The following is a 22,260-nucleotide window of genomic DNA, read 5'->3' as shown; positions in this document are numbered from 1 at the left end:
AGTTTGCGTGTTGTTTGCTGTCTGGATGGTCAAGGAGCCTGTCTCCTTTTCTGTGGCCAATCTGAAGGCCTTCGTTGGAAGTGTTGTTTACAGAAATCCTTACCGAGATAACATACTGTCCTCCAAAATACCAAGTCAGAGGTGACACTTGCTTAGAGCTGTTGTTTTTGAAGAGCAGAAATCAAGAAGCTGGGTTCATAGGTTTTTCCCTGGTTCTTAGATGGGCCACCTACTCTTCAAGTTATTATCTATCTGGTCCAGGAGTGGGGTGAATTCTTTAGTAATAAATATAGATCCCTGTGCATCCTAGTCTTATTCAGTTCTAGGAAGACTGCCCTCAGGCCGTGTTTCTTCCTCCCAGCCTGTACTGCTCAAATGTCAACCCAAATTACAGTGTCAACTAGAAGGAAGGTTCCATATAGTCCTGTCAGTATTTGTGGTGGCCTTCAGCTTAAGACAGAGTCCTCATTTCTAGTCAGTGGGGTCCTGGCCCTAGAGCCATTTCTGAGATTAGTACCATTGGATGTCTTAGTATTGGGTCATCACCCACCACCCTTCCAATCGCATATCTCCCACCGGCCAAGGGAAAAGAGATACCAGGACTTGGTTTGAGGGCACTCACAGACTGACATGGCCAGTATAAAGGAGAACTAGGGAAGGAATGATGTTTTGCACCTTATTGAAAAGAAAAAAATTTTTCAGTGCATACATAGTTAAGAGCTTTTATTGTGACAGGAGAGCTTTTTTCCATATGCGTGCATACTCTCTAATTCCAGTGTAAAATATTGTACTTGCACTAGCTTTTTTAAGACAAATATTAAAAAAAAAATGGAAGAATTCATATTCTATTTTCTAATCGTGGTGTGTCTATTTGTAGGATACACTCGAGTCTGTTTATTGAATTTTATGGTCCCTTTCTTTGATGGTGCTTGCAGGTTTTCTAGGTAGAAATTATTTCATTATTATAATAAAACAATGTTTGATTCAAAATTTGAACAAAATTGTTTTAAATAAATTGTCTGTATACCAGTACAAGTTTATTGTTTCAGTATACTCGTACTAATAAAATAACAGTGCCAATTGCAAGTGTGTCTTTGCCTTGTGTCAGCTCCTCAGAGATGAGGCTGAGAGTATAGGAGTGTTGCTCCATCTACTTACTCCCACTGTGGTCACCTGTGGAGGTTTGGGGGGGGCACTGCTTTCCCTACAAATTTTTTTTGTGGGGGGAGGGGAGTAATGCTTAAGATGAAGTTCTGAGATTTAAAAATGAAAACAAAAACCCTGTTGCCGTGGAGTCAATTTCAACTCATAGCAACCCTGCAAGACAGGATAGAACTGCCCCATAGGGTCCCCAAGGGTTCATTACAGAAGCAGACTGCCACATCTTCCTCCCATGGGGCAACTGGTGGATTCGAACTGTAGACCTTTCAGTTACCAGCCGAACACGTAACCACTGCACCACCAGGGCTCCTTTGTTCTGAGATAAAAAGCACATTCCCACATCTGGTGTCTTGGCTTGTTCAGTTCATGTTTATTTCTCCTGTCTGAACACTGCTGTTGGCAAACATTTGGCAACTTCAGGAGCTCACGTTGCATAATGGACACATTCTGTAGTTTTGCTATGAACTGGTTTGTGGTCTGAAGGCGGGAAGTTGTTTGTGTCTCCTGTAGCTCATGCTTTTTAGAAACTCAAGGAGGGGGTGTCCCCGGCATGCGGGGGAGCCCTCGTGTTCGTCTCAAGAGTACTGCACCACAGGTTTGCACTGTGCTCAGTGTCGGACAGATGGGGCTTAGCAGTTGCCCCCAGAATTTAATTCCTCAAGGACTCCGGATCTTGAGGTGAATGGGCCCCCCAACTTGCACCCATGCCTATCAAATCCTGTCTTACGCAGTGATGGAGGAGAACGCCCCACGTTAAATTCCATTTTCACTTAGCCCAAGGAGGAATGGGTATCTCCTTTCCTTCTGTGATCTTGGTTAGATATTTTGGGACATCCAACCGGGATTCTCCTTTAGGATTTAAGAGTTGCAGTCCTAATGGACTGTGAATGTTTGCATGTGAAAGAGTGAGCGTTAAGCCAGTGACAATTAGGTGAACGTTGACCCCTGTAGAACAGACTAGAAGAGCTGTCCGGAGCCCTCTTCCTCCACAGCAGGCTGAGCAGAGAAAGCACACCAATGTGGTGGGGCTAAGTCTGAGGCTTTGCCTGCCCTGCTTTTTTCTGGGTTTTTTTGTTTGTTTGTTTTTTGTTTTTTTGAGCTCTTAATGGTTCTGACAAGTTTTTGGGCCCCATGGCTGTGACAGTTACCTCAACTAGTTCAACTGACTAGGGAAAATCCTTTACTTCGCATGCTGCCATGGGCCAGGCCTTGAAACCATTAAAAGCACCACAGGTGCCAGAAGCTGGAGCAGGTCAGGATGAACTGCAGCCATCAGCTAAGGCTGTCAAATCAGAGAGGGAGTCCCTCCCCACGCCACTAAGGTCTGGAGAGCCTGCAGGTCAGCAGTGAGGCTGCATTTAATCTTGTTGTCCTGCATAACACCTGAGCTGAGGGGACAGTCCAGTGCAGGCCTTCCACAGCCCAGTCCTACTGGAGGCAGATTGGACTTGCTAAGGCAAGGGGCAGCGAGGCCTTAGAAGGTCTGCTTTCTTTTAAGCCTCCACTTCAAAACAATCCTGACAAGTCTTTGACTCTTTCGCAATAACTCAGGTTTTCAATTCCCCGAAATGTGGATGAGCAAGGGACCTGCCTTCCGTTTCTGGAAACAATGGGCAAGTCTGCAGAATCCTTACTGGAGATGGACAGAGCAGGACACGGACAGGCAGTGCCATCCTCAGTGGGGCCACGTGGAATGAGTATCGACCTCACTGACCGTCCAGGATTAGTACAGGACCCCGGCCTGCGCAAGGGGGCGCTGGTGTCCCCAGGGTGTGGAAGACATGGTCCCGAAAGAAGCTCCCTTACTACTGCTGATCCCTTTTTTGTGTGTTTTTTTTTTTAAAGATTTCCTTTCCTTCATCTCTTTCCCTTACTTGACAACAACAGTTCCCACTCAGTGGATTCTAACTCATGATGACCCCACGTGTGTCAGAGTAGAACTGTGCTCCATAGGGTTTGCAATGGCTGGCTTTTTGGAATTACTGTATTTTTTTACACAAATAATGTGCACCTTCTGCGTTTGCCAGCTGCACCCTCCCCCCAGGAGGCACCCTCACAAGCACCACCCTGCCAATCCTCTTCCACATGTTGCTGAAAAAAATTAAAACAGCATGCTTACGAAAATACCTTTTGAGGGGAGGGTGTGGCTGGCAAACAAACTCAGAAGACACGTTTTATCTGCGTAAAGATATGGTAGATTGTCAGGCCTCTCTTCTGAGGCACCTCTGGATGGACTTGGACCTCCAACTTTTCAGTTATCAGCCAACTGCAGTAATTAAACAAACTCCCTCTAAAAGCATGAGTGTGAAACAAGTCTTCCACCGGTGTGAGAGGCTCACACTTCCATCACACTGACAGGCACACAGGTATAAAAGGTCAGGGGCCTCCAGCAAACCCCACATCTTGCTCTACATTCAACATCCTCTCGACCCTCCTATCTTAATAATCCAGCCATTCCCGTTTCTTATGGATTTGGGGGGGGGGTGGAAATATTACAGCACAGTTAAAGTTGCTGGCTCTTTAAATGTATTATGATAGTACTGAAAACGGACCTATAGGTTCCCAGAGTGGGAGGATTTGGTTAGATCCTTTGCATAGTCGAGCACAGTTGTAGCTCTTTAATGTGCCACTGTGGACAATCAGGCCATTAAGTCAGCATTCTACAGTAGTACTGTGTGGTCCTGCCGTACAAGTCCGAGAAGCTTCTCTACTCAACTTGCCTTTTCAAAGAAAATTTGTTTCTTATATCTGCTTCTGTAAAAGGCACCAGTTCACTGGTAGAATTCTCATCTTCCATGTGGGTGGTGCAGATTTGATTCACAGCCAGCGCACCTCATCCATAGCCACCACCCGTCTGTCAGTGGAGCCTAGTATGTTGCCAGGATGCTGAACAGGTTTCAGTGGAGCTTCCAAATTAAGATGGACTAGGAAGAAAGGCCTGGTGATCTATGCATCAAAAAAGCCAGCCAATGAAAACCCAATGGATCACAACAGTCTGATCTACACTGATCATCAGGATGGCACAGGACCAGGCAGCATTCCGCCATGAGTCAGGGGCTGACCCGATGGCAGCCAACAACAACATCCACCTCTTTAGCCTTGTTAGCCTTGTTAAAGAGTAAATAAACTACAATATCCTGATGCACAGAAGCTTTCTAGTCCTATTACTCAGGTAACACTTGCAAATCCGTGGCCAAACCAAAAAAACACACTGCTGTCAAGTCGATTCCAACTCCTAGCGACCCTATAGGACAGGGGAGAACTGCCCTGTAGGGTTTCCAAGGCTGTATATCTTTACAGAAACAGACTGCCACATCTTTCTCCCACGGAGCAGCTGGTGGGTTTGAACCGCAGACCTTTTCGGTTAGCAGCCAAGCACTTTAGCCACTGCACCACCAGCCAGTCATTAATTCATCCAGTGTTCACGTCTTCACCAGTGTCGGAGCGGACCGCTGCAGGTCCTTTCTCCGAGAAAATGTCATTGTAATCAGCCAATTAATCGACTGCCATAGAGTAATACCGTGTGGTCTTCCCTTAAAAGTAGGAATCGCCACAATGAAGGAACTGCTCTAACTCATATTTTAAACCAACACCCGTTAGGGTGCCAGTGGTCAGGGCTCCGACTGGTTAATTTTTTAGAAGGTACCCTTCCCCTAAAATATCCCAGGGAGTTCCAAAATAATCTACAAACTCCTTAAGAGAAACTGGCCTGGAAAGGTGGGTCTGAGAAGGGAAAGAAAATGGATGGTGGAAAACAAAACTGAACAAGAAACCAGAGGTAGCTTCCCTGGAAGCAACAAGCCCACCAGACTGGCAGAGACAGAAAATGTGTTCCCAAAAGGACTGTGTAATGAAGGTAGTAAAGAAAGGTGTCGCCTTCATCTAAGACACTCCATTGGTCTCACCCCTTCGGGAGCCAGGGAAAATGAAGAAAACCCAAGACACAAGGGAAAGATTAGTCCAAAAGGACTAATGGACCACATATACCATGGCCTCCACCAGACTGTGTCCAGTACAACTAGATGGTGCCCAGCTACCACCATTGACTGCTCTGACAGGGATCACAACAGAGGGTCCCAGACAGAGCTGGAGAAAAATACAGAACAAAATTCTAACTCACAAAAAAAGACCAAACTCACTAGCCTGACAGAGACTGGAGAAACCCCAAGAGTATGGCCCCCAGACACCCTTTTAGCTCAGTAATGAAGTCACTCCTGAAGTTCACCCTTGAGACAAAGATTAGACAGGCCCATAAAACAAAACGAGACAGGGCACACCAGGCCAGGGGCAAGGACTAGAAGGTCGGAGGGGGACAGGAAAGCTGGTAATAGGGAACCCAAGGTTGAGAAGGGAGAGTGTCGACACGTCGTGGGGTTGTTAACCAATGTCATAAAACAATATGTGTACTAACTGTTTAATGAGAAGCTAGTTTGTCCTGTAAACCTTCATCTAAAGTACAATTTTTAAAAAAATGTGTTGCTACAACCAGGTTAAAGCACCAGCCAGGAAATGAGTTCTTTGGGTTCTGCCCGGTCAATTCCTTTTATTCTTTCCCAGCAACCCAAATTTGGAAGGAGGGGACACCAGCTACTCTGACTCTGGCCTGTTTTCCCTGAGGCTTCCCCTTTCCCCCCTCCCCTCCCCTGTTGCCTAGACAACTGATAGCCAATAGTGGTCTGCCACTAACCTGTCTGGGAAAGCCAAAACCAAACCCAACCAGTTGCTGTCAAGTCAATTCCAACTCATGGTGACTCCATGTGTTTCAGACTAGAGCTCCACTCCATGGGGTTTTCAGTAGCTGTGATCTTTCAGAAATAGATTGCCAGGCCTTTCTTCCAAGATGCCTCCAGGTGGACTTGAACTGCCAACCTTTCAGTTTGTAGCTGAGTGTTTAAGCCTGTCTGGGAAGGAAATAGAAAACCCCCAACTATCCCATATAATTTGGTTCCTGCAAATGGAAACTCCAGCACTCAATCAGTTCTTAAGATAACAGCATTATATTAAAGTGAAACCATTTTCTTAAAAAAAAAAAGAAAAAGGTGCAAATGTTAGTTTTAACAACGAAGTTATAAGTTCTGGGTAGCTAGGCTCTGATCACTGATCCAATCAGCACCCTGCATCTGGGCCCCAACAAGGCACTAGGGAAAGTCCCAGGGGCTCAGGTGGTGGGAGCAGGGAGACAGGAGGCAGCACTCCACCATTCCGGAGCAGCACAAGCTCTTACATGATACACTGGGAGGGAGATGGAGCAAGCAGATGCGTGTGGAAGCTCCCACCGAGCTGGCTGGCACTTCATCGTCAAGGTTAGCTGAACACGGTGTTGTGCTGCTGGGTTACCCGGATGAACGTTGCCCTCCTGCTGAGCTCTTTGAGTTTGGCGGCCCCCACATATGTGCAGGTCGACCTCAGTCCCCCAAGAATATCAAGAATCGTGTTCTCCACATCTCCTTTGTAAGGCACTTCCACAGTCTTGCCCTCTGAGGCTCTGGAAGAAAAAGAAATTTGGAGCTTTTATCTGATCTCTTATTCCTTAAGAATCCAGCTAGAATAATTCCCACCTGTGACCTTTTTGGTGCCCTTGTGGCATAGTGGTTAAAAGCTATGGCGAGCTACAGCTGCTAACCAAAAGGTCAGCAGTTCAAATCCACCAGCCACTCCTTAGAAAACCTATGGGCAGTTTTACTCTGTCCTATAAAAAAAAAAATATATATATATTTTATAGGTTAGCTATGAGTCAGAATTGACTCGACGGCAATAGGTTTTTTTTTTTTTTTTTGGTATCCCTTTTTAACAGCGCCCAAGACACTCAGATAGCTAAAGGCCTGGCTACCTCACCCTAGTGACCCTATTCCCACATTTCTACCAAGTGACAGGCTGTGGCCGGGCTAGCATCTCAGATACACTCATGCCTGTCACCCAAAGAACACAGCCTCATTGCTGGCTACACAGGGCACTCAAGAAAGGAACGACTTTGTGAACTACCCCTTGATGCACGTGTCCTGCGCAGTGCACGACACTCCTCCTCAGTGAGGTACTTCCACTATGCCCCTTACCGAGAAACCAACTCCACCTCCCGATTCTATCTTCATGTGTGCACCCAACCTCCAACAGTGAGTCCCTGGGTAGTGCAAATGGTTAGCATATTCAGCTGCTAACCAAAAGGTTTGAGACTACCCAGAGATACCTCAGAAGAAAGGCCTGGTGATCTACTTCCAAAAAATCAGCCATTGAAAACCCTATGGAGCACAGTTCTACTCTGATACCACATGGGGGTCACCCTGAGTTGGTGGCAACTGCTGAGTCAGTTTTCTCCAATGGACCGAGAAACCAACGGGAAGAAGAAGAAAAAACCAAACCTGTTGCCATTGAGTCGATTCCTACTCATACCAACCCTACAGGACAGAGTAGAACTGCCCCATATGGTTTCTAAGGAGCGGCTGGTGGATTTGAACTGCTGACCTTTTGGTTAACAGCCATAGCACTTAACCACTATGCCACTAGGGCTCCGGAAGGAAGAGATCAGGCCAATTACCTCTAGGGAGCAGCGCCCCACCCTGCTACTGCCTCATCTGTGTGCCCTCCCAGATCAACAACAGAAAAAAACCAGAGGTTCACCCTGTTGCATGCCAGCTCTACTCTCAGAAACGGAGTTTCTTTCAAGGTGACAATCAGGAGGAGGAGGAGGAGGATCTAAAAATGGACAACCCGAGCCCTACGTGGTTCTGTGGGAACCTCTACCAGCACCATATAGTAGCTCCACTCTACCAGCCTGCCTGTCTTTCAGGGGTGCCCTTCACTGGGGACATTCACCCCCAGCTCACTGCCCTCAGTTCTCACAAGTTATTGCACCTATCACTCTGGGTGTGCTGTGGGGTCCAAGCCTGGTGGAACCAGAGTAAAATGAAGAACTTTCTTACCACCTACAGCTTCATCTTTCCCGTTTTCTGCAAATCAACCCAGTTGCTGTTGAGTCAATTCCAACTTCTTACAACCCCATGTGTGTCAGAGTAGAACTGTGCCTCACGGGGTTTTTAATGGCTGATTTTTCAGGTGCAGATCTCCAGGCCTTTCTTCCAAGGCACCTCTGGCTGGAGTCAAACCTCCAACTTTCCAGTTAGCAGCCAAGTGTATTAACCGTTTGCACCGCCCAGAGGTGTTTGGAAATTCAGAAGGTCTGGCAAATGGCAGGAGCACTAAGCAATATCAAAGCATCCTCTCTGAGCCTCTTGTCCCACTTTCCATAAGGTCATCAAATAGCATTGCTTAATTCTACATATCAATTCCCCTCGATGGCAAAATGCAGATACAGCCTAGACTTGCTTTTACAAGAAAGAAATCTGAAATCCATGCAAAACCCTAGCCTCCATTTAAGGGCCAGGCAATCTGTACATTATAACAGTTACCCAAATTCTGGAACTTTCTCTAGCTACTCTCTTGAACCGAAAAAACAGCATCTCTTGATCAGAAACTCATTAGCTAAACTTCCAAAAGGGTATTAACTCTTGTTCACTGAAATCTACACATGTAAGGCTATCCTTGGGTGGAAATCTAGCTACTTAAACCATCAGCTAGATGAAGGGCTGGCCTATTGGCTGGTTTAGAGCCACAAGTGAATAAAGCCAAGGTTACTAACCACACGGAAGTTGAGGTCACTGAACTGTGTGACCAGAGAGCGGCATTTGTACACAGGCACCTGAAATGACTGCCATTTTATTTTCTTAAGAGATTTCCAAGGGCATCCCAGAGCTTGTTAGAAATTATCCAGAGTCTCATCATTGCTTTTCTACTAACCGGCTACCTCACCTTTTACAGGTCATTTATTGTGGAAGCTTACATCTTCTCATCTGTAAAATGGAGGTGCTCTGACCTGCCTCCCGGGGACAGCGTGAGAACTAAATTGTTAATGATTGGGAAAGAACCATCAAAGCATAAATAACTCTGTCATAATTAAACATAATGTCAAAGGAGGGGAGCCATTCGCATGAACGAGATCACTGTTATCAGGCAGAAAACTGCTGGAGGGAGAGAGAATCAGAGAGGAAATCTGCAGGGTTTGGGCTGCCTTTGAATCAGGTTCTAATTCCTTCCTCGTCTAAGATTCGAATCAGCTTCCAGAGCTGAGTCTTGATACTCCTGAATCTTTTATTTTCTGTCATGTCTAAACCCTGGTGAAATTACAGATAACTTTTCTTTCAGCATCTTGGCTTCTGTCTGTGTGTGCTATAGGCTGGTCTAGCTTCCCATTTCCGACTTGCCTTGGAACCCAGGACAGAAGCAACACCTAGAGGCCAAAGCCATCATGGCTTTGGTTTCACTTATAAAACAGCACACGGGAGACACTGCACGGCCCTCACGTGGCAACAGCTGTTCCTGGCAAAGCATTAAGCTTCTTGGCCACAGGCCCAGCTAGCCACCAAGGCAGTCATTCCCTATCCCTCCCCTGCTCCCCACAACTAACTGATAGAGGCAACCTCCACTTTGAGTTACCACAGGAGAGAAAGACAGCCCTCCCGAGGCTCCCTGGGAAGGAGTTGTCTGTCTCGTTCCTGATCGTCTGAACCCGCCAGAATGAAGCTATAAATGCATCCCCCATCCCTCTTTCCTGCCCTACCTCTCCCCAGACTATAACTGGGGAGAATGAGAACTGAAGTCAGTCTACCAGAACCCCAGAAAAGCATTTGCTCTTGCCTCTGAAGCCAGTCAGTGAAGGGCAGACTCTGGTAAGAGTACCCCATGTTCCTCTCCCACCTGGAGATCTCAGTGGGGCGCTGAGATTTTTACCTTTAGCTTATTGGATGCATCTGAATCCCATGTGCTCAAAATGAGCTTTTGGGTGGGGCAAGGTAGTGAGAATATGTTCATGGGGTTCTTAAAACACACAAGCAGACAACTCAAATGGAAACGCAACAGAGAAGGCCAGGTTATCTTTCAGGATCGTGGGCTTAAAAATAAGAAAGATTAGCAGAAGCAAACACTCCTTCTGCAGAAAGCGACACGATAAACAGCTGAAAAAGCTGCCTGTGTCGTCGTCTTCAAAAAAAGACCCGACCACCATGTGGTGGTCCAGACCACACCCACTTCATATGCAATGGAAGATTCATTCTCCAACCCAGTTCCTGCAGCCTGAGCTCATCTCAGGCATCATGCGTAGAAGCAGAGCTCAGCAAAGGCTCTGTCAGAAGGACAAGGCAGCCCCACCATCCCTTGGATGTCTGGAGTGTCACCTCCAAGGATTGGTTTAGTAGGAGTCATACCTGCTCACACACACCCCAGCCCACCCTAGTCAAATTTCCAAACCATCCCAAAATACTTTTGCTCTGCACTTCCTTTCGAGGCCCCCAAACACTGCAAATGCTAAAAAACCGCTGGACAGAAATTACTATCAGCTGCCATTGAGTTGATTCTGACTCATGGCAACCCCATGTGTGTCCGAGTAGAACTCTGCTCCCTACGGTTTTCAGCGGCTGAGCTTTTGGAAGTAGATCACCAGGCCCTTCTTACAAGGCCCCTCTGGATGGACTAGAAATTCCAACCTTTCAATTAGCAGCTGAATGTATAACCATTTGCACCACCCAGGGAGTGGATAGAAATTAGAGCTATTTACAAAAAAAGCAAGATACATTTTCTTGCCCCTTCCTACAGTATGTTAACATAAACAAGATTGGTATTCTTTAAGACCTGCGTCATCCCATTTCTATAAATGTGAGACCTCACCAATGAAAAGCTCAGTGCCTCTCCTCACCTGTATTCAGCAACTCCTCCCGCGTGTTTCTTCATTGCCGTGTCAGAGCTCATCCCATAGAAGAGCTTGAGCTTCTGGCCATCCCTCTCGATCACTTCTCCAGCACACTCAGTATGGCCCGAAAACATCCCTCCCAGCATGACGAAATCAGCTCCGGCTCCTAAGTTCCAATACGGGGACAAAAGGAAGCAAGGGGCTCAGGGAAATCAACTCTGGAAAGAGCAGAGTGCTTCCCCAACTCACCTCCCCCACCACCCACCAATGGTCGAGAGAAAAGCTCAACCTCTCCGCTTCCGGAACAAGTGTGAAGCCCACCCATGCTTGAAGACAGGGGCACTAGAAATACACACAGAGAAACAAATGGAGCTTACTAAGGGTTGGTGACTAATGCAGTAAAAAAAAAAGTTGCCATCACATGAGTCACAGTACAAGTGTGCTCCATAGGGTTTTCAGTGGCTGACTTTTGGGAAGTAGATTGCAAAGCCTTTCTTCCTAGGCACCTCTGGGTGGATTTGAACCTACAACCTTTCGGTTAGCAGCTGAGCACATTAACCTTTTGTACTCCCCAGAGACTCTGGCTAATGTATTAGACGATCTTTAATGATTGTTAATAACTAACTAGGACCACCTTTCCAAACAAAGGTCTAACTCATTTCGAATCAAAAAATATTAAGAATGGGCAGCATCTTAGAGAGCAAGTCATTGAATCTCCTACTCAATCCAGTAATTCTTCCCCAATATCCCCATTAGGCATCCAGTCTCAGCCCAAAGCTCTCAGCACTCTTAACTCTCTACTCACATAGATCAAGGAAGGACCTCAGAACGGGCCAAACCTCCCACGCTAGAGATTGAGCATGGAGAAGAGAAAAACCCTATATATTATGTAAGCTGTTTAAAATTCTACCTATACCTCAACTGTGATGGATTTTAGACTTCCAGGGTAAAAAACATTCAATTCTAATCACCGAATGACATGAGATTTCCATGCTAGGTACAGAGGAGACTGGAATATTGGCATTGCCTTTATAGGCAATGTCGGAACAAGACTAGGGCTTGCTCATGGGCCATGGCACGTGACAGGTGCTGAACGCCTAGTTGGCAAGAAAGTAAAAGGTTACATGGAAAAAACAAAGATGGACTCTATTTCCCTTCCCATTATGGATAACTGTGCTGAGAAACTCTGCATTAAGTATTATATCTATATCATATACATTTTATGTAGTATTATATCTACTATCCCTTTTCTTAAAGGTAAGTCCCACTGAGGGTTTACATTTAGAATAGAACAAGATGTTTTATCAGGGCACAGATGTATATAGGGAAATTTGGATGAAGGAGGAAGAAACCCGTTGCCGTTGAGTCGATCCTGACTCATAGTGACCCTACGGAACAGAGTAGAGCTGCTTCATTAGGTTTCCAAGAAGCAGCTGGTGGATTCAAACTGCCAAACTTTTGGTTAGCAGCCAAGCTCAAGGAAGGGAGCCTATCAAAACCCTGACAAGGAGAGATAATGTGGAAACCCCTGAGAAGTGGCCTTGATGTCTTCTATCTGATCGTTCAAACATTTACAGGAGGACTTTTGGGATTTGCATTGGGCATACAGCAATACTGCAAGGAACACTCTGTAGGGGCTGGCCCTGGCCTGGCCTCCAGGTGGGCAAGGCTCAAGAGGGCCTTGCTACTTTGTAGCAAGCTTTGCAGACCCTTCCTTTCAGGGCTCCTAACAGGAATGGTGGCTCCTTGGCTGTCCTGCCACCCGCCATGACTTTGAAGAGACAGAGGATAACTGGCATCTGCCAAGCCTCCTGATGACCAGGAACTGAGCACCTATGTCGCAGAGCAGATAAACAGTGGATCAGCAGGAACACAGAGCACAGATCTACTTAAAGAATGCTTTGAAGTGGTTTCCAATTGCTTTTGTTTTCTGAATACCCTCCTATCCTTCTCTAATCAGTGTTTTCCCTGGCACTGTCTCTCTCCTGCACTAAGCCTCCTGTGCAGGCATCCCTACGCTTAATGGGAGGAGAGTGCAGGAGAGAAAGAGACAGCCGAGGGAGTCTGACAGCCAGGAACCACGCCCAGATCTGTTCTCCATGAGGCACCTCCTTAATGACCAGTCACTTCGAAGACTGTTGGGTGCCCACCCTGGGCAGAGAACAACTGTGAAGTATTAGAAGGAAGCCCAAGATGGAACCTGCATCAGTATTATGAAGACTCAGCTCACAAATCAATAGTAAAGTGTATTTGGCTGATGATCCTCGTAATAAGGAGTGAGAAAGTGCAGGAGTCCTGAGTTCTGCTCTGCCTGACTGCGTGACCCTGGCCTTGTCACTCACCTTTCTGGGCCTCAGTCACCTCAACTATAAAATGGGCAAGCTGGACCAGATAGATCGATCTATATGGTCCCTTCCACAGCTAAGATTGATGACTAGAATGGGGTTAAATAAGAAGGATGCCCATTTTTATGACATTCTGTATGGTCACTGAAACCCTGCTGCTAGGAACACTGCTTCTGGGGCTTTTTTGGGGTAGCTCTTAGGTTTCTTTCTTTTTTAAGCAGAATTCCATAGATAGAAAGCTACCCTCACAAAGAAAGGGAGAGAGATAGACAGAAAGGAGAAAAGGAGGAAGGGAGGAAAGGAGGGAAGAATTGACAGCAAACTTGGCCCTGGCATCAGGAAAGAAGGGTGGGGTCCTGTCAGCTTTGTTTTTCCCTCCTGCTGTCACCCATAGCCCCCTCCCACTTAACAATTTGGAGCCCCCAATAGTGCTGTGAGCTCTGACTTATGAATGTAGTTTGCCAAGATTAGCTCCAGGATTTCGTGGCCCTATTTTACTGGCTGTTATTTGAGATCCTGGACTTGTAGGTGCCCTTCCAAGAAAACCCCAGGAAACCCGGTTGGGGCCAGGGGGGCCAGCCTCACTGAACCACAGAGCCGCCGGACACTGCTGCCCCCTAGTGGGGAACAGGCTCCTCTTCCTCGGGTGAGAAGCTGCTGTGACTCCTGTCTCTTCCACGGGATTTCCCTGAGCTGAGTCAAAAGACCCTCCCTGCAGTTACTATCAGTGAGACTCATGAAAGGTTCCCTGAGCTTTCTCTCTCCCGCTTTGAAAAGGCTGTGACTTGAGCTGCTCCTGGCGTGCAGGATGTCACACCTAGCCCCCTCCTCCTGGGCACTCTGCCTGCTCTGCCACCGGCCAGAACCAAATCGATGCCAGGATTCTGGTCAACTGGGGCTGAAATCATCGCACCAGAAACCCAGGGAGAGGAAACTCCTGACTGCCCCTGAACCGCTCTGTGCACTCCCCGCCCCCTCGTCCCCGATCGCGTCTAGTCCCGCAGGTCCAGGTGCCGCCCTCTAGCTCTTGCTCCCGCTCGGCAGGTCCCCCGCCCACAGCCCGCAGCCCATGGGGCGCAGCTGCCCGGAGGCCTCGCGCCCTGGCCGGGCCTTACCAAATGCTTTGGCGACATCTCCTGGACACGTGCAGCCTCCGTCCTTAAAAAAGGAAAAAGCAAGGAGAGGAAGTCAGCAAGAGCTCGGCAAGGGTGATTGGGAGTTTGTATCCACCCCACAGCCCCGGCCAAGCACACCGGCCCGCAGAGTTGTGCCTCCTGGAATCCGACCCAACGCTCCTGAGTTACTAGTTCGCTCCCCGCAACACTGCACTTTCCATTCCCCCAGCGCCGTGGTCCACAGAGGCGGGCAAGTGGCTCTCCGGGGTTCGCTTGGGCAGGCATTTTCCCTGCCACCTCCTGCCCACGTCCCATTGCCTGCCTGGGGCCACTGCTCGCGAGGTGCTCTGACCACATCCTTCCCCAGTTACATAATCCCTGACGAGCCAGCCACCCACACCATCCACATGCTCCGTCCACACGTATCAAGCAGAGGGCACATTTTTCAGCTGCTCGTTCAGTAGTCACCTTTCTCTCCCTGCCTTCTGTGAGGTGAGATTTATTTAGTACAAGAGGTCACTCATTTTAAGAGCCCGGGAAAAGGACATAGAGTTAATTCCTTTGAATTTCCAGCTATCCCATATGTCTCCTATTCACCTTCACTGAAGATATCCATTTGCCTCAAAAATCAAACATCCTTTCCCGACACCCACTCTCCCCATACAGAGGAAACACCTGGGGCTGGTTTAACCTTTGCGGAGGGGTCTGTTTTTGTGGGCTGCCCAGCAATGTTTAGCTGGCTATGTTTAAAGGCCAGTAACCCAGTATGTGGTTTCTAGGATGCTGGCTCACTGAAGTCTCCTTACAAAGGCACTCATTGCCATCAAGTGGATTCCAACTCCTAGCAACCCTACAGACAGGGTAGAACTGCCCCATAGGATTTCCAAAGAGCAGTTGGAGGATTTGAACTACCAACCTTTTTGGTTAGCAGCCGAAGCTCTTAACCACTACGCCACCAGGGCTCACTCACTACCAGCGTCTGCATGAAAAAACCTGTTGCCGTTGAGTCGATTCCGACTCATAGCGACCCTATAGAAAATAGCGACCCTATAGGACAGAACTGCCCCATATGGTTCCCAAGGAGCACCTGGTAGATCCGAACTGCCATCCTTTTTTTTTTTTTTAATTAATTTTTATTAAGCTTCATGTGAACATTTACCATTCCAATCAGTCTGTCACATGTAGGTTTACATACATCTTACTCCCTTCTCCCACTTGCTGTCCCCCTATTGAGTCAGCCCTTTCAGTCTCTCGTTTCGTGCCAATTTTGCCATCTTCCCTCTCTCTCTATCTTCCCATCCCCCCTCCAGTCAAGAGTTGCCAACACACTCTCCAGTGTCCACCTAATTTAATTGGCTCACTCTTCATCAGCATCTCTCTCCCCCGCCGCTGACCAGTCCTTTTCATGCCTGACGAGTTGTCTTCGGGGATGGTTCCTGTCCTGTGCCATCAGAAGTTCTGGGGAGCATTGTCTCTGGGATTCCTCTAGTCGCATTCATATCATTAGGTATGGTCTTTTTATGAGAATTTGGGGTCTGTATCCCATTGGCCTCCTGCTCCCTCAGGAGTTGTCTGTTGTGCTCCCTAGCAGGGCAGACATCGATTGTGGCCGGGCACCAACTAGCCGAACTGCCATCCTTTTGGTTAGCAGCCATAGCTTTTAACCATTATGCCACCAGGGTTACGAATGTCTAGCTGGCAGAAAATCAGTAAGGATATACTTGAACTGAACAGCACCATCAATCAACCGGATCTAACTGACTTTTATAGAACACTTCATCCAGCAGCAGAAGCAGAACACGTGTTCTCCTCAAGCCTACATCCTGGGCCGTATAACCTTAACAAATTTAAAAGAATAGAAACCATACTGAGTATACTCACAGACCACAATGCAATCAGATGAGAAATCAGTAACAGAAAGATAGCTGGAAAATCCCCAAACATCTGGACATTAAAGAGCACGCCTCTAAATAACAGGATCAAGGAAATAGTCTCAAGAAAGATTTAAAAATATTTTGAACTAAATGAAAAGGAAAACAACTTACTAAAATTTGCAGAATGCAGCAAAAGCACTGCTTAGAGGGAAATTTATAGCATCGAATGCATGTATTAGAAAAGTGATCTAAAAATCAGTAATCTAAGCTTCTACTTCAGGAAACTAAAGTCACCCGTGACTTCCTGAAAGAATCTGGCACCATTGCCCACTCTCTCCTGCTTGAAACACCCTCTCCTTGCCGTCACTGATACTGGACTCTCCTGCTCTCTCTACCTCAGTTCTCAATATCACAGAGGCTCCTCTTTTTTTAAAAAAAAAATATATATAGATATATTTTATTGTGCTTTAAATGAAGGTCTATAGAGCAAAACAGATTCCCATTAAACGGTTTGTATACAGACTGTTCCAAGACATTGGTCACAGCCCCCACGATGTGTCAGCACTCTCCTCATTTCCGTCCTGGGTTACCTGTTATCTTTCCTCAGGCTTTCCTACCCCTTCCTTCCTTCTCATCTTTGCTTTTGGCCAGATGTTGCCCTTGTGGTCTCATATAATTAACTGTTCTAAGGAGCTTGTTCCTCTCGGGTGTTATTGTTTATTTTGTAGGTTAAGAGCTCGGCTGCTAACCAAAAGGTGGACAGTTTGAATCCACCAGCTGCTCCTTGGAAACCCCATGGGGCAGTTCTCTCTGTCCCATAGTGTCACTATAAGTCAGAATCAACTTGATGGCAGTGGGTTTTTTGGGGTGGGGTTTATTGTTTGGCTGAGAGATTGTCTCCAGGAATTGCTTCAATTCTACGTTAGAAGTGTATCTTTAGGGCTATAGTCTCAGGGGTCCCTCCAGTTTCTATGAGACCAATAAGTCCTCTTGACTTAAATGTTGGGATTCTTCCGGGGTCGATCCCAGGCCAACTTTACTTCTCATCCTCACATTCTCCCCAGACCCTGTCACCTACTCACAAGGATCTAAGAAGTCTCGGAAATCTATAGACTATTGACTTCTAGGTTTCCAACCCATGAACCCAAATACCTAATGGATTTCCTGTTAGATATACCCCTCTGAAAAGTCAGTTGCTGCCCAGTTGACTCCAACTCATGGAGACGCCATGTGTTTCAGAGCAGAACAGCATGCCATAGGGTTTTCAATGGCTGATTTTTCAAAGCAGATCACCAGGCCTTTCATCCAAGGTGCCTCTGGGTGGACCACAGCCACTAATCTCTGGTTAGCAGCTGAGTATGTTAACCATTTGCACCACCCCGGGACTCCAGATGCCTCTCCAAAAACCAAACAAACCCATTACCATCGAGTCGATTCCGACACATAGTGACCCTATAGGACAGAGTGGAACTGCCCTATAGAGTTTCCAAGGAGTGCCTGGCAGATTCAAACTGTTGACCTTTTGGCTAGCAGCTGTAGCTCTTAACCACTACGCCACCAGGGTCTCCAGATGCCCCTCAGACACCTCTAAATCAACAAGGCCAAACTGAAATCCATAGTGTCCCCCCAAAACCTCTTCCTTTGCTGCTATTATGTTTTTCAGTGAACTTGCAGGTGGGCACCTGCATCCTGGGCTCCTCCTTCTCCCTTGCCACCCTCCCCGCTAAACACCTAATTAACGGTCAAGTCCTGTTTAAATGTCTATCGGTTCTATATGTGGCTCTCAGGTCCCACTGCCACTGCTTAGTTGAGGGCACCATCATCTCCTGCCTGAATTACTAACACCTCCCACCTGGGCCTCTTCTTCCCATCTTGCGCCTTCCCAATCCTCCCCAAGGCAGCCTGTTTAATGTCTCCAAAGGTAAATCCATCTACTTGTCACTCTCCTGCTCAGATGTCCTCAGTATCTCCTCAGTGCTTCTCAGATAGAGTCCCAACCCGTAAAGTGGCTTACAAGCCCCTCGGGTTCTTGACCACATTTGCCCTGTAGCTTACCTCCTGCCACCCCTTACTCCTAGCCCACTTCCAACTCACTCCCCCCAGCCACACTGACTTCCAGATTTTTTAATGTGTCATTCTCTTTTGCTTCCACAATGCTTTTTCCTTCTCTTCTTCCCCTCTGCCTGGCAAATTCTTTTCCAACCATCAGGCCTCTATATCCCTTACTCCAGGTTGCCCTTCCTGACCCCCCAAATCTGGGATCTATGGCCCTCTTCCATTTCTCAAAGCTCCCTGTATACTTCTTCATCAGGTTACCTACCACCTCCTTTCGTTCTGACTAACCTGTCTGCATCCCTCACTACAGAGTAAGCGGGGAGCGGGGGCTGCCTTCTGTGAACCCAGTGCCTGCACACTCCCAAGCCACCCATGAATGGCAGCCAGGAAGCAGGGTCGTGCAGTGTGAGTTGCTCCCCAGCCCCATCCCAGCCCCTCCCGGAGACTCACAGAAATGATGTGGCCCTTCAGGCCGTGGGCAGAGTCGGCACACTCAATCACTGCGCTCAGCTGGGGGTAGCCCACGCCTGTCTTGGTGCGGGTGGTACACACAGAGCCTGGCACAGAGAAAGAAGTGGACCCCAATGAGAGATGGTTATGAATGTGCAGAATGTGGAATAAAAGGAGGCCCTGTCACGGTCTGTCAAGGATTGAATTGTGTCCCCCCAAAATTTCTGTCAACTTGGCTAGGTCATGATTCCCTTGTATGACTGTCTACCATCTTATCTTCTGATGTGATTTCCCTGTGTGTTGTAAATCCTATCACTATGATTGTCTTAAAATGGATTAGCGGCAGTTATACTGATGAGGTCTATAAGATCAGATAGTGTCTTAAGCCAATCTCTTTGAGATATAAAAGAGAGAAGCGAGCAGAGAGACATGGAGACCTCATACCACCAAGAAAGCAGCTCTGGGAGCAGAGTGTGTCCTTTGGACCTGAGGTTCCTGAATTGAGAAGCTCCCAGACCAAGGGAAGACTGATGACAAGGACCTTCCTCCAGAGCCGACAGAGAGAGAAAGCTTTCCCTTGGAGCCAGCTCCCTGAATTTGTACTTTTAGCCTACTGGACTGTGAGAGAATAAAATTCTCTTTGTTAATGCTGTCCACTTGTGGTATTTCTGTTACAGCAGCACTAGATGACCAAGACACAGTCACACAGCCCTGCCCCAATTCCCGAGGGCTGAACCGCCCATGGCCAAGGAGACATGCCTGGGGATGGGAGGGGCTGCATGTTGGCTTTGTGAAGGCCATTATAACCGACACCATCTGGCCACACTATCCTTTCCGAATCTCCTCACTGCCAACTGCTGATGTCCAGGACACTGCCTTCCCACCATGCTATCCCTGTCACTATCCCCACTGACATGAGCCTCCACACTATGGCCAAGCACACCGACTTCTCCACGACTCCATCCCTTCTTTGCCACTGCTTTTTGCTCAGTCAGGCAACCACGCTCTATTTTAAGAGACCTCTCAAAATCCTCCCTCAGCCCCACAGCTTCTTTATCTATAGCTTTTGTCAAATGACTTAGCCTCTCTAAGCCTCATTTCCTTATCTGTGAAATGGAAATAAACACACTTATCACATAGGGTAGTAGCAGAGAGGACACAGGGTAAGCAATCTCTCGGGCCTGGTCCTGACATATAGTAAAAACAACAACAACAAGCTGCCTTCCAGTTAATTCTGACTCCTGGTAACCCCATGTATGTCAGAGTAAAATTGTGCTCCATAGGATTTTCAGTTGCCAGGCCTTTCTTCCAAGGCACCTCTAGGTGGACCCAAACCTCCAACCTTTTGGTTAGCAGCTGAGCGCATTAACCGTTTGCACCATCCAGGGAGCGAGGCAAACAGTAAGCTCTCCAGAAAAGGGTAAAAAAACTAATGCTAATATCGTTCCTACACTTAACTCCCTGTCCTCAACGTGACCAGGTCTCTCATTCTCTAGTACTCACAGTTCATCTCCCAGCACATCTGCTCTGCAGCGAGTCCCTGTAGCCCAGACTCTGAGGTCAGCTTCCATTTCAATACTCGCACCAGCCACCTAGACTCCTTCCTGCCCTTGACCTCCTGCCTTTCCCATGATCAACCCCAGCCCTGGCTGACCCTGTCTGTCCGATACTATCCCAATCACATCCAAGCCAGGTTACACTGGAAACCCTGGCACTTCCATCCCAAGCCCCATCTTCAATCTTATCCCTCACTCCCAGCAGGCAAGCACACCTGGCTTTACTGAGACCGTCTAGTTCAAGCTCCCATGTACCCCACCCCATTCTCCTCCTCAAAATACTTGGCTTCAGTGATGATGGGTGCACGATGTGATGAACGCAATGAATGCCGCTGAATGGTAGACATAAAGAATGCTGAACTGGTAAATGTTTTGTAATATATTTCTTTGCCATAAAAGACCAAAAGAAAATAACACTTGACCTCTTCAGCCATCTGCTGCCCTCCCCTCCCGCCTTCTCTCTGCTCCTGCCTGTGCACTGCCCAGACACCCTGACCTTTCCATCCTCCAACAGAGCAAGTGTCTTCCCACCACAGGGATCCTCTGTACGCGATGTTCCCGTTCCCTCCGTCAGGGCACTCCCTCTGGACCAACCCCCCTTGGCTAGCCAACCCCTTCTCATCTTTCAGGCTTCATCTGAAATGTCACTGCCTTAGGGAAGTTTTTCTTCCTAGCGCTTATTTTAAAAAGGAGGTATTTAAATAATTATGTGTCTGAGTATGTTTAGGGTCTGGTTTCTCTGCTGGATGGTAAGCTCAAAGAGAGGTAAGACCATGGGTATTTGTTGTTGTATATCCAGGGCTTAGAATAGAGCCTGTTGCTTAATAAGGGCAAGAAATATCATCACGGGAAGAATGAATGAGCTGGAGAATGGATGAGTCACCCACGCTCTGGTCTCCATTGCTTAGCCACTCATTCAGCCCCTCTTGGGTATCTGGTGTTGCGATTATGAGTGCTCTGGGACCATGGGTGCTCTGGGATCCCGAGAGGAGTCCCTGGGTGGTGCAAATGGTTAAACGCTCAATTACTAATCAAAAGGTTGATGGTTCCTCGGAAGAAAGGCCTGGCAATCTGCTTCCGAAAGGTAACGGCCTTGAAAGCCCTATGGACCACAGTTCTACTCCTCACACGTGGAGCTGCCATGAGTTGGAACCGACTTCATGGCAACTGGTTTGGTGTTTTGGAACCCCAGTGTGAAAGCCGAGTGTGAACGTCTCCCCTGCCCACGCCAGACCTGAGGGGAGGCACTCCTACCCCCTGCTCCTTGCCACCTACCACCAGTGGCATCGCAGCTGCCACAGATGTCTCCCAGGGGTCATTAGGGTAAGATCAGACAGAAAACCATGTCTATACTCCTCAGGCCTGGCTTCAGCAAAGAAACCAGCAGGGCCAGCCCCTCTCTCCTTCACCCAGCTGCAGAACAGAATCCATCTATTTATGGTCTAGTAGTTCCCTACGTCCATCCTCACGTCATCCCTCCATGCGTCACTGACGTTCCTGGAGTCAACAAGCTTCTCTCCCCACCAAAGCGCTCTCTGCCCCAGTGACCACGATACCCTGGGAAAGGCAGAATTCGAGCTTTTTAACCTCCAGTACAGATCCATGAGGGGAGGCTGGGACCTCAGCTGCAGCCGGCCTGGGGCTCTGCGTTAGTTTAGGTCAACTGCCTTTCTTGGAAACAGCCAAGGAAGACATTTCAAATAAGGCACGGGGGTGGTCCTGATTAACACCCGAGTTGAAAGGCGGGATTGGGTACATATTTTCTCCCAATGAGAAGGGCAATGGTACCCATTTTCAATATTTTTTCTCAGTTGCTGGGAGCAGCAGAATGATGAAGCCCTTTTTTTATTGTGATGTAGCATATAATAAAAAAAAATTTACTGTTTTAACCATTCTTAAGTATTCAATTCAGTGACACTAATGACGTTCACCGTGTTGTGGAGCCATCACCACTATTGATTTCCAAAT

The 22,260-nt window shown here is 47.6% G+C and overlaps 1 protein-coding gene across 4 annotated transcripts in view; it reads right to left on the bottom strand.

Annotated features, from left to right (window-relative positions):
* Nucleotides 1–3,294: 3,294 nt before the first annotated feature.
* GMPR (guanosine monophosphate reductase) overlaps nucleotides 3,295–22,260 on the bottom strand; it is a 55,089-nt gene continuing 36,123 nt past the window's right edge. Inside the window, exons 5-8 of one of the 4 annotated variants that reach the window (XM_064281023.1) lie at nucleotides 18,737–18,843; nucleotides 14,358–14,400; nucleotides 10,904–11,063; nucleotides 3,295–6,646 (exon numbers count right to left, since the gene is read on the bottom strand). In XM_064281023.1, the coding sequence (XP_064137093.1) occupies nucleotides 6,466–6,646; nucleotides 10,904–11,063; nucleotides 14,358–14,400; nucleotides 18,737–18,843 (491 nt within the window). In that variant the 3' untranslated portion in view covers nucleotides 3,295–6,465. The remainder of the gene's footprint in view (nucleotides 6,647–10,903; nucleotides 11,064–14,357; nucleotides 14,401–18,736; nucleotides 18,844–22,260) is intronic. The other 3 variants (XM_064281021.1, XM_064281018.1, XM_064281030.1) reach the window with 3 other exon arrangements.

Source organism: Loxodonta africana, chromosome 1, assembly GCF_030014295.1.
Source record: "Loxodonta africana isolate mLoxAfr1 chromosome 1, mLoxAfr1.hap2, whole genome shotgun sequence".
NCBI lineage: Eukaryota > Metazoa > Chordata > Mammalia > Proboscidea > Elephantidae > Loxodonta > Loxodonta africana.
Note: the sequence above shows the minus strand (reverse complement) of the source record. Positions and strands in the feature narration are given on the sequence as shown.